General features: G+C 38.0%; 1 protein-coding gene across 14 annotated transcripts in view; it reads right to left on the bottom strand.

Annotated features, from left to right (window-relative positions):
• Positions 1-12,978, bottom strand: part of grip2b (glutamate receptor interacting protein 2b) — a 390,622-nt gene that overhangs the window by 82,684 nt on the left and 294,960 nt on the right. For all 14 annotated transcript variants that reach the window (XM_051948471.1, XM_051948473.1, XM_051948466.1 and 11 more), the window contains exon 2: positions 1,743-1,820. In XM_051948471.1, coding sequence (XP_051804431.1) covers positions 1,743-1,820 — 78 coding nt within the window. The remainder of the gene's footprint in view (positions 1-1,742; positions 1,821-12,978) is intronic.

Here is a 12,978-nt window from a genome sequence, read left to right as displayed (position 1 = left end):
TAAACATTAAGATCTTTTCACCGGGCCCTAGAAACATGTATTAACCCTGTGAACCCCAAAAACCAGTGAAAAAAGTGAAAGAAAGAAAGAAAGAAAGACATAATACAGTTCGTCAGAGCCAGAAGTGATGAAAACAGAACAAATGGTTGCATTTTCAACTTTCTGACTACATACACTACCGTTCAAAAGTTTGGGGTCACTCAGACAAATTCATGTTCTCCATGAAAACTCACACTTTTATTCATGTACTACCATAACTGCACAATGGTTTTCTAATCATCAATTAGCTTTTCAACACCATTAGCTAACACAATGTAGCATTAGAACACAGGAGTGATGGTTGCTGGAAATGTTCCTCTGTACCCCTATGGAGATATTCCATTAGAAATCAGCTGTTTCCAGCTAGAATAATCATTTACCACATTAACAATGTCTAGATTGAATTTCTGATTAATTTAATGTTATCTTCATTGAAAATAGCTGTTGTCTTTTCAAAAATAAGAACATTTCTAAGTGACCCAAACTTAGCTGGTAGCGCATCTGACTTGTCAGAAAACTTTACCAATCCTAACCTTTAAATTTCACTAAGATCACTTTGCTGTACATATCTCTTTAAAAAAAATATCCTGAATAAAGGATTTGTACCAAACAAGTTCCACAAAATATCTTGCAATCCTGAAGCTAGTCATGACTTAGCTACAACCAGCATCCATTGGCAAAAATTCTGAGACTTTATTGTACTGAGGCTACTAAATATGTTGGAGGGCTTTCGAAGTTAACTTTAGAGATAACAATTTTTTTGTTCACACATTAACCCTCTGAAAATCCAGGTTTGAAAGGCATCTACTCTTTAAAAAATCATAATAAATAACATTATTTATAAGAGCTAGGAGCTATAAAAACTGAAAGAATTGTCAGAATTTCAACTTTGACTAAATATCTGAAACTTGACCAAATCTAAGCTTTAAATGTTGATATTTCACTAAGATCCCTTCATTCTATGTGTCTCTTTAAAAAAATACCCAAAATAAATTGTGTGTACCAAACAAAGTCCATAAAAAATATAAATTCATGCTCCTTGTTACAACCATGAAGCCATTTGTGACTCAGCTACAACCAACATCACTTAAACTTTTTTTTAAAATTTTATCTATGACATTATAACTGTGTAAACTGCATTGAGGAAGTTCTCTCTCGTTCTAGATGTGGTTGTGCTGTATTCACAGAGGTGCGGGATTTTATATCACAGTGAAAAATGAGCCTACACTGAGTACAAATTCCCAGAATTGGCTTGGAATTCAGAAGGTCACTTTACATTTGCGGTTTTTGTTGTTGTGATTATTTACACTAAAACTGTGTAGTTGTAAGCAGTCTCGCACTAGACACAACATAAATATTTAAATGGACATTTGAGAAAAGTCAAAAAAAAACAAACAACACATTTCATGCACCAATGCTTAGTTTGTCCTTCTTTCTTTTCTAATTTTGAAAATTGAGATTTATCCAGTGATCCTTTGGAAGAAGTCTGAGCCTGAGGTTGGGAACATCTGGACTAAACCTACTAACAGTTCTTCATACTTGTTCAATTTCAAGCAACAGTCTAATAAAATATCAGTAACATGAGCCATTTTAGCGTAGAATGGGCGCTTTTTCTTTTGCTATTTCACATACTGAAAGAAAGTATTCACATTATACTTTTACTTGTACTGCAGCAATTTTACCCAGACAGAGGAGCTCCATACCTGGTATACTGTGTCTTCTCGAGGCCATGGTGTGTTCTGGTCCAGAGATGTCCTTAGTTTTTCCATAGGGTCCATCATCTGGAGAGAAAAGAGACGTAGAACAAATCATCAGTGTTGGTTTTTAAGCATAGTAACGCTGAAAGTATTATAGTCTGACAAGGAGCTTTTTGAGAATGAAACGTTAACACTTGATGTTGAGAGCTGAGCTTTCAGATGCCCAGATGAACAGATAATCTTAAAAACAAATAACAGCATAGAAAAGCATAAAAAAGTAAGCGCAAATATCACTCGCAGATTAATAGCGTTCGTCTGAGCATGAAGCTGGATCATTAAAATAACTAAAAAGCGCTCCTCACACCAAAACCTGGAAACGCACTTGCAGGAATAATTCACTCTGCTGCTGCATGAATGTAGATTTTTCACCAATAGCTGTTCATTTCTGAACACCCCTCAACACAAGAATCACATCTCATACCTTCATCTCAGGAAAAACAAGAAGTAATTCTCCATATTCCCCCAGTATGTTAGCGAAGAGGAATATAATAAATGTTATTAGGTTTCTGGACTGGATTCCGGTTTGGCTGTATTGAATTAAAAGCTGAAGCCCAGCGGTTAGTAACTTTTAATTAGGATGTTATGAAGCTAGGGCTGTTTTCATCAAGAGAAGCTTTTCATTCCTCATGTACTCTGACATAAATTAATATATCAGAGAAGTCCTTGTGGTAGATTCAGCATGTTTTGTTGTGTAATGACGTGGATGCTGTATTCATTATGTGCTCTGTAGGCTCCTAATTAATTAGCTTCCAGTTCAAGAGTGAAAAGGTGTTGCAGGAAGTGAGGATGTGGAGGTTTCTGTGGTAGGCTATTGTGACATTTTATTGGAACTTTCTTGTGATATTCTAAGTTTGCGCTACAGCGTTCAATCAGCTCAATTTTTTGGTACATGAGTTGAAATATAATCCAAGAAGGATGAATTCTAATGGCTGTAATGCCCTGGCTTATCAGGGACCGATTATCGGCCTGGTCGATTTTCATTGCCGACATTTGGCATTTTCCCAATCATTCCAACTACTGCTAACTTAAATTGACTACTTCAGTCTGAAGCAGCCTTCTATCTGTCTGTGTCACTCTGTTGTCTCAGAAATGTCTCTCAAGCTGCAAAACCTGAGCAACAAACACAAGCCACAAACCAGGAATTAGCTTCTTTCACAGTGGCAAAGGCTACGCTAACGGCTAGCAGCTAAGTAAGAAGGCAGCCCCAGATTAACTAAAAAACAGAGACTGGAAAACAACAACTAATAATGCTTTAAAGTCTGGATCTTAGTCGGTAATAAAAGTGATGAACTGTGAAATATTAAGAGAATAGAGAAGAACTGCAAGAGACAAACTGACTGATCCCAGTCGATCCCACACAAACAGAGGAAAACATCTTAATTTAATCACTCTCTCCATTTTACATATTCAGTTAAACTTACGCTTATTGATGAAGAAACTTAGTTATGAGGTAGTCTCAGAAGTACTTCTGAAGCTGCAAAAACTTAACAAGAAACACAAGCTAAATTAGCATCTCTCACTGAGGCTAAGGCTACGCTAGCGGCTAAATTAGAAGGAAGTCATAGATGAACCCGAAACAAAGTCTGGCAAACAATAATTAATAAAGCTTTAAAATGTGGACTTTAGTAAGTAATAAAAGTGATAGAACAGTGAAAATAGAGAAGAACAGCAGACATAACTGCAGGAGACAAATCTCAGTTAATTTCTATTTTACAAATTCTGTTACAGTCACCTGTATTAATGAAGAAGCCCAGTTATGAACGACAGTTTCTCTGCTATTACATGCTGACAAAACATTACATTTAATGTATATTGGTTCCAAATAGGGGCTGCACAGTGGTGTACTGGTTAGCACTTTTGCCTTGCAGCAAGAAGATCCCGGTTCGAATCCCGGCCTGGGCCTGGGATCTTTCTGCATGGAGTTTGCATGTTCTCCCTGTGCATGCATGGGTTTTCCCGGAGCACTCCGGCTTCCTCCCACAGTCCAAAAATATGCTGAGGTTAGTTGATTATTCTAAATTGTTCGTAGGTGTGAATGTGAGTGTGATCGTTTGTCTGTTTATATATCCCTGTGACAGACTGGCGACCTGTCCAGGGTGTCTCCTGCCTTCGCCCGAGTCAGCTGGGATAGGCTCCACCCTAGTGAGGATAAAGCGGTGTATAGAGAATGGATGGATGTTCCAAATATCCACTATTGACCTTTCCAGGGCAACAAACAAAGATTTCTACTTATTATATAGTGTCACTGGCAGATCAGAGTTTTCCACAAGTTTAAAATTTCAGTTCATAATTGAACAATGACTAAAACTAAATAAAAACAAAAGTGCAGAAATTAAGACTGAACACTGGAGTCTGAGCAGATGTGATACTAGCAAAGTACAACTGAGACTTAACATTGCAGATCCATGTCAGAAAATACAAAAATTATTCTGAAATTGCACATCTGTCTCTCCAACTAATTAGTTTTTCACTTAAGAATCACAGATTTCCCAAAGTGTCCTGTCAGATGCAGACGCAGCGGGTCTTCCTACCTTGAAAGGGCTGTAAACTGTTCTTTGAATTCATTTTTCAAAGGGAGTTTCCTCCCTGACAAGTGTAAAATTGGTAAGAATTGTACAAAAAAATTGTACATAAATGGTTGAAAAACATCCATCATGCATAATCTACTTAGCAATGCCATCCATTTTGTATGTACACCCCTGTAAGAAGATTACACATAAGGGAGATTTTCCAAGTACCTACACAGCGAAGCACTTTAACTACCTTTCATTGGGTTCATTCACTGCTAAATACCCGCTGAGGGAATTTTGGGGACGAGCTGATCGGCGGAGTCTCCTGCCTGTTTGGACACTGAAACGGAGGCCATCGCTGTTAAATGTCACATTTGGGGGAACAGATGTCCTGTTTTATAGGCTCTGGCAAAGACTTTCTGGCAGAGATGTGCGGGGCTTTAAATATTTGATAAGGTATTATTTCACGTCTGCTCAGCTCGCCACTGTTATCTGAAGCTTTTTAAAGTGCTGAATTGAATGCGAAGGCTGGAGTCGAGGCCCCATCTAATCTAACCAATCAATGAGCAAATTAATTCAGCAATCAATCAATCAATCAATCAATCAATCAAAGACTGTTAGGGGAAGGACGGAGGCAGGTCACAGGGTGAAAAAAAAATTGGGGAACCGCTCGTAATTCAGCTGATTAGTCGGCTCGCTGAAGCAGGAGGGCGTGACAGTGCAGTACCACTGATATGTGGATAACTGTTATTTCTATAACTAGTACTTGTGTGTATTTTGGTTTATTTTTATTTTCATATTTTATGCCTTAAATGAGTGCCCTATCTTTGCTGCTGTAGCACTGCAAATGAGGTTGAAAAAGGCTCATCTTACCTTAAATTATCATTATATGAATTGTAAAAAAAAAAAAAAAAAAAGCATTATAACCTACATTTAATATCCAATGATGCTACAGTCATTTTCTGCTGAAAAAAAAAATAACGACACATTTCAGCTGAACTGCAGGCTGTTTATGCAATAGAAGTCAAGTATGGACACAAATTAAAAATGTAAGTATCGATAATATATAAAGCTACCAGTTTTTTCGAGTATTGGTAAACACCTATGTGCACTTAGAAATATATTTTACATGTTGATTCCAGGTTTTATAAAGACATAGTTAACCCTCCTGTTATGTTGCGGGTCAAACTGACCCATTTCAGTAAAAGAAATCTAAAAAAAAATTCAAAAGTATTTTTTCAGTATGAAGCCTCTTCTGCTTGGCTTAATAAAACATACAGTGGGTACAGAAAGTATTCAGACCCCTTGAAATTTTTCACTCTGTGTCATTGCAGCCATTTGCCAAAATCAAAAATGTTAATTTTATTTCTCATTAATGTACACTCAGCACCCCCCATCTTGACAGAAAAAAACAGAAATGCAGAAATTTTTGCAAATTTATTAAAAAAGAAAATCTGAAATGGCTGCAATGACACAGAGAGTGAAAAATTTCAAGGGGTCTGAATACTTTCTGTACCCACTGTACAAAATAGAAATGGTAATCTCACATATTTCTGGTTCAAAAATGGTACTTAAAGTTTACTTTCAACACAAATCCTCATTTGTCTTTATTTTAAGTCAGTGGGTCAATGTGACCCTGAACAGAAGACATGTCTTGTGTTAATTTATCAACAACAGTCCATAAAAATAAACAAAATGTATATAAAAAAAAACGTTAAAAAAATCAATGTGATGTAAAACTATTCTATTTTACATGTAAGCCTTTCCAGTGTACATTTTAAAAAAGTTTTAACATGCATTTTTTTCTGGAAAAATGAGGGAATTATCTCCACTAAACCCTGATCTGTGTTGAGGTAAAGAACACCACTGCAGTAATTATTGATTGAAATGATTAGTAATGGAGTTAACAATGAGATATAAACAATGTTTATTGGGATTTTTTGGTTTCTGATACTCTTAGATAATTAACCCAGTAACGTTATTGCTGTTCCTGCGAAACAAACAACAGGAGGATAAAATAAATGTCCACCTGTGCAGATTCTTACTGGTATCTCTTTTCCTTCTTTGGCATGTTTCTGTCAGTGATAGAGGAAGTTTCATCATTAATGTGACTGATCTGAAACCAGCCTTAGAAAACATAATCCAATTGCAGAGCTGCGGTTTCAGCTCTAAAGCTGTGAACGTCTAGCTGCAGTCCAACAGCTCCTTCCTGCTGGCAGGGACAGCAGAGATTCCTCGCCTGAAGGAGGTGGTGTCAATGTGCAATTTCTACAGGCAAAGGAGATTAACAGCTTTTGGTATTTTGACACGTGAGCCACCCGCTAACAATGTGCAAGAGCGATTGTTTCTTTTCTTTTTTTCACATGTATATCTGCGGGGCTGGTTCTGCACAGCATGAATCTTCCAGGGCTGAATATTTCAGAAAGGGATGGAGGAAGATCCAAAAGGAAAAAAACAACACCACAAATAAAACACAGTATTGTGGGATGCAGTGCTCAAAACAGATGAACACTAGAGTAAGAACAAGAAAGTAGCTGATAGAAGACAGTGTTGTATTTATAGTGATTTGTAGCCTGTAGCATATAAAAACCCTCTCAACCCTAAGAGGTTTCTGAATGTTTTATTCTCATTTTTCTCATTGTGGGTTCATTTTTCACTGCAATATAATGGCCTTCACATCTATGGAAACAGAAGAACCATGACGACAAGGAGAGAGAACTCATAAAACTGGTGTCTATGCAATATAACAAAGTTATAATGGAATAAATCACACGAAAGTTGATTATTTCTTGAATTATCATGTACAACACTTTTTGTAAGTGCTCATAGGTGTGACAAATACCGCAAAGAAGAGGTGTCTCCTGTTTGCTTTGTATAAACACAGCCTGCAGGTCAACCCAGACTGAATAACTATGACATTTGTGTTACGTGACTGTTGGTCAATACTTCTTGGTTGTAATGTGAGCTGACAAAAAAAAAAAAAAAAAAGTTTTATTTTTTTAAAGAACTTTGTTATTTCAAATCGTTTATTTTTGGCTATGTTAAGGTTTGATTTAGTACATTTTCCCAGCAGAAGTGGTTTAAATACCATCAGAAAGCTGATAATCTAAATATTCTTCACTGTTTTTACAGCGTGTGGATCATAAATGGTGGATTTATTTGTTTTTTTTAACACTTTGATGCACAAATTATTGGACCCTACACTCTTCCATCAGTGTTTCAAAAATGACCTGTATAAAAATCAGTGTGTTTTTATACCATTTTTTGTCATTTTGGTTAAAAATCATATTTTGCATTATTGCTTGTATTATATTTTTGTCCACACAAGAATGATTTCATGTTTGAAATATGTTTATTTTTTAATTTCTAATAGATTTTGAGCATTTTTGAGAACTGAAAAAGAAGAATCTTATACAGAACAGCAATAGAAGCATGCCAACATCCATTTTGTAGACATTTGCCCACCTTTCCTCCAAGTTTGTGCACTTACCATCTCCTGTGTGATATCAGCAAGATAGAGCTTGGGGTAGTGATATAAATATTTAATTTCTTTAAAAGTTTAAAAGGTAACTTCAAAATGTGAATGGAATGATATAAAAAATATGTTTTTTGAGGAATAGTTTGGAAAATGAAATGATAAAAAACACTTTCATAACAAAGATATTGCAAAAAAACGACCTCACCGGGTCATTTTTGACCCACTCATGCATCTAACAGTTAAAGATGACATGCCTTTGAAACCCACTGGTAGGGTTTAGACCATAGACTGTATATATAGTGGACGTAGCATCTGGCTCCAGAATTGAAGCCAATCCGGAAGTGTCAAAAACTTGCAATATCCCGCCGTCCGCTAGGGTTGGCTCCAAAAAGCTTTTGCTCCATAGACCCCAATTCATTTTTGGAAAAAATAAAATTTGATAGACTGATTTTCTACAGCTCAGGATTTTTTTCCTGTTAGTTTTCATGGTCAAAATGAGAGATCAGGTGGCCGATCTTAAAATAAATCAATACTGAATTTTAAATAAATCGTTAAAGTTGGCGGAGCCAGGGGGCGTGGCTATACTTGATAGACAGCAACAGAAGCCTCTGCGGTAAAACGTGGGTGGGATAAGAGAGTCCTCAGCCAATCCTGCCCCTAGTTGCTCTCCGGTCCAGTCTGTTTGGTGACGCTTTTTACGTCACTGGCTCCAAAAAATCCAAAATGGCGACCAGGAAGTAGCAAAATCCGTGCTTCATTTTCTCGCCGTTGAAACCAACGGGTGACGTCACGGTTAGTTTACGCCTGGTTTAGACAGTTAATGCAATTCTAATTATTAGAATTTAAGCTGAATTTAATGACCATTTGAAGTTAGCTGTGACACAATGACATTCCATTTTCAAAAAGCAATGTTGTGAAACAGTTTGTTGTGTTATTCTCTTTCTGCACTAGGTGATGTTGGCATCCAGTGTCCAGTATTCTCTAAACTACAGTTTTCTTTTCCACAGCTGGTGAAAGGTGTTTGTAGTTCATAAAACTAGTTTGGAGCTTCTGTTTTCCCTCCATGAAGGAAAGTCTCTCGGAGGTCATATTTCCTTCCTTTAAGGCAGTTTATTGTCGAGCTCATTGAGATGAATGCACTTATTTAAAGGCTTCATCTATGATATATGAAGGATATTAAGTATTTTGCCATCCCACACTCTGTAACTCAGTGTGACAGCAGCTGTGACAGTGGAGCTGAGGCTGTTGTTGTTGTTGTGGCTCTGAGGGGAGAAGAGGAAGTGTCCTACTTTACAACCTCTGCTCCGTCACAGGGGCGGGAGAACTTTAACAATTCATAAGACCACTTTTCAGCTACTTTCACATCCGTCTCCAGAAGTGTCATTAAGTTGCAATAAAATTGGGAACAATTACACCACGGCTTAAATGTTTTTGCAGAGTAAATATGTATTTTTAATGCTTTCCAGCACCTGGAGCAGCGTTTTAAACCGGCTTACTATCGTTAATGTGGTGAAGCAGTTGGAAAGGATTTGTGCAGAATGTCCAACGACATCCTTTTCTCTTCGAGTTGTGCTTTTAATTCTCCTAAATTACATTTACACTCCGTTCCACGAGGCTGCCTTCAAGCATCAGTTCCAGTGTAGAAAAGAAACTGCAACAGTTGGTGAAACTCCTGCATGTGGGATGTTCTGCTTTCTACTGTCACCATGCTTAACTATTCACCCATCCATAAAGAATACGATTGAAGTTAGAAATTAAAATCTTTTAAAAATTAAAGAAGAAAAAAATGACAAAAAATTCATAAAAAATGGAGACATCACACCCAAGAACTAGGCAGCTAAAACTTAAAATAAAACAACTGAGAACATATGAAATAAAAAGACGTAATACAAAATAGAACACTAAAAATGATTAAAGCTAAAAGTAAAACCTAAAAGCAAGTCTATAAAAGTGGGTTTTGAGAAGGGATTTACAAGAAGTTACTGACTCTGTGAGCCTCATCTCCTCAGGCATGTCGTTCCAAAGTCGAGGGGCTGCATGGAGAACGCTCACCTTCAGACTTAAGCTTCGACTTTGGAACCATCAGAATGGATCCACCTGAAGATCTAAGGCTGCCAGCAGGTTGATAAGGGGTCAACAGATCACAAATGTAGCTTGGGCCGAGACCTTGGCGGGATTTAAAAGTCATCAGCAAAATATGAAAATCAATTCTAAAATGAACGGGGAGCCAGTGGAAAGAAGCTAAGAGAGGTGGGATGTGATGTGAAACTGGTGAGGTGAACTACTCACTTGTTATTACTCCACCAAGGAATGCAGCAGAGTTATGCGACCATCCGTTTGTTTTTCTGTCTGTCTCTCTGTCTGTCTGTTCACAACATTACTCGAAAATGGACAAACGGATTTGGATGAAATTTTCAGGGACTGTCAGAAATAACGCAAGAACTAAGTGATTACATTTTTTTTGCAGTGATGTGGCTTTACTAAATATATATACATATCATTGCAAGATAGCGGCACAGCGGCACTGTAACCATGACAACAAATGAACAGCTGATCCTACTTCAAATCAACTGCTGCGGACTTATCGGGACATATCCATCGGAAATGATGCGAGGAATAATTGATTAAACTAAGGGGGTGTTTCTGACTCCTATCAATTCCTGTCACCCGCTACATAATGATGTGACGAGATTCGGTATCCGTACATAACGTACACATGCATAACACACGCTTGTGCTCAGTGCAAGGTCATTTTGTTTGTGGGTACATCTATATTAAATGACCACATTTTATGGTGCTGTGATTTCTGATCATCAGTAACTCATAAACAAACAAATGCAACGTTTCTAAAAAAAAAAAGTGTTGCATTTCAGACAATGCCATATGGGGGAATGAACAGCCTTGGCGGAGTACTGCACTCTCTAAATGCTTTTGTAGTATTTGAAAATTAAATTGTTTGGATTGTGTTTCATGTCAACATTTTTTGAGTGCTAGTCAACTTTTTCCACTTGCTAAATAAAACCTGCACCTGACAAATACAACAGAATCAAGCATTTCATTAAAGCATTCCATGATTGACACAGGTTTGGCAAACTGCACAAATCCAGCGTTCATATAGTGAATATTTTTGATGTTATAACATAAAACAGTGCAATTTCCTTCCATAGGGTGGGTGGTTTACCACTTTCAAACAACTCATGATTAAAAAAAAGCGTTTCCCATCTAACAATTTCCATACATGACACATTTTCCTGCCCTCCGACAACTTTGAAATATGCAGCAGCTCTCCCACCGGTGATGCTTAGAAATCAGTTCTCTTCCCAGCAGTGACAGCGGAAAGGAGGCCATTGTTGTTGCATTGCAGAGTTTAGCGATCTTCACAGAGGTGTAATAAGTTTAATAATTCATAAGTTGTGGATTCAGTTTGGCTTTAAAATGCTTTCAGAAGTTATCTGGCTGCCTGCTTCCCTGCTGGGGGGGCTGTCACCGTCATAACGGACCCCAGAGCCTGCTCATCAACGCACACACAAATAAACAGAAACTCATGCAAACTAACATGCACGAACCTCTGGCGGCAGATAGTGATGCATTCCACAAAAGGACTCGGGCACCAAATACCCACCTGGGCGTGCACGCTTGGAGGATATATGTGTGAAAACGCAGGAATATACAAACAGGAACTTGGGCACCGACATCGAGGATGCTTTGGGCAACTGGATGCAAGACAAACTGTTTCAGTCACAACTCCCCCCTCCGAGCGATACACCAATTCTCAACTCTCCAGACCCACAATTCTCTCATGCCAGAGCTTCTCTAAGTGAGGTATCAGCTCACAGCATTTTTGTGCCCGATCTGCTTGATTTTTCAGCGGATATGTGCATCATCTCCGCTTTTCGAAGGCCTCCTCTCTGCTGCCTCTCCTCTCGGTTCCCCCAACTCTGTCTGATAAATTAGTGTCTCCTGGTGAATAATTTGAATGTGATTAGGCTAATGACGGCTGGCGCTGTCAGCCTACTGAACAGGTTGAGTTATAGATGAGGCGTCGGGCCAGATTTCCCCCCTGCAGCAGAGGCACTCGCATAATGCTTACAGCAGGAGCATCTTTTCAAACCGAGACGGTAATGACTTGAACACGTGCAGAGCAGGTTTGACAGAATAAAGGATGGATGCCGTCAGGAAAAAGTGTAAGTAATTTTTGTACGACATTTTTCAAAGTCCAGATTTGCTGCTATGATGCTGTTGCAGCTGCTGAGTGAGTGAAGGGGTGTGCACACATTTTTGGCTACAAGCAAACTATCACTGATTGTAATAAAAATACAAGCTGCTATAATGTCCCTCATAAAAACAGAAAAGCCAATGATAGGACATTTATACTGATAAATCTTAAGCTTAGTGCTTAGCGAGTGAAAAACTGAATGACTATTGAAATTCAAGAAGTTTTAATCCAATGAATAGCTTGAAATGGTACAAAGGTAAGCGAACTGTCAGAGAACAGAAAAAGGGAAGGTTACTCACAACTGAAAAAAATAATGTACATTTCAGAATGATAAAAAAAAAGGCCTTTTTCAAGGAACAAGAAATGGATGAACAACTTAAAGCTGTTCTGCAGCAATGGAGGTTGATGAAGCATTAGAAGTTGATACAACCAAATCTTCCAGGTATCTCAACTTTTCTTGGTTACTTTCAACCCCTCTGTCTGCATAAAAGTAGTGTTGGAACACACCGTGGCACCAAACCCTCCAGAACATTATTTGAACAGTATTGTAAAGCAGGAAGTAGTATGTTGCTATAAAGAATGGGAAGGAAAATGCAATTAACAACAGAAGAGAGACAGACCATCACAACACCTAAAAATGTAGGTCTTTCCGAGAGAGATTTTACGAAGAAAGTCATGTGTGAGTGAGTACACTTTTCTTCATCATCAAAAACACTCAGGAATTGGTTGAAACTCCAATAGGAAGAAGTCTGGAAGACCCAAAGCCACAACAAAATCAGAAGACAAGTTTCTGAGAGTCAACAGCTTGATGATAGGAGCTCACAGGACAACAGCTTCAAACACAGATTAATAGAGGTCGTAGTAAGAAGTCTGAGTTTCACCTGTGAAGAGAAGATTTGGAGTTGCAGCAAGAAAGCCATGGCTAAGATGTTAGAACAAGAAAAAGAGTCTTGCCTGGGCCATGAAACACCACCAATG

Source organism: Acanthochromis polyacanthus, chromosome 5, assembly GCF_021347895.1.
Source record: "Acanthochromis polyacanthus isolate Apoly-LR-REF ecotype Palm Island chromosome 5, KAUST_Apoly_ChrSc, whole genome shotgun sequence".
In the NCBI taxonomy this organism is placed as follows: Eukaryota; Metazoa; Chordata; class Actinopteri; family Pomacentridae; genus Acanthochromis; species Acanthochromis polyacanthus.
This window is presented reverse-complemented; position numbering and strand designations above follow the sequence as displayed.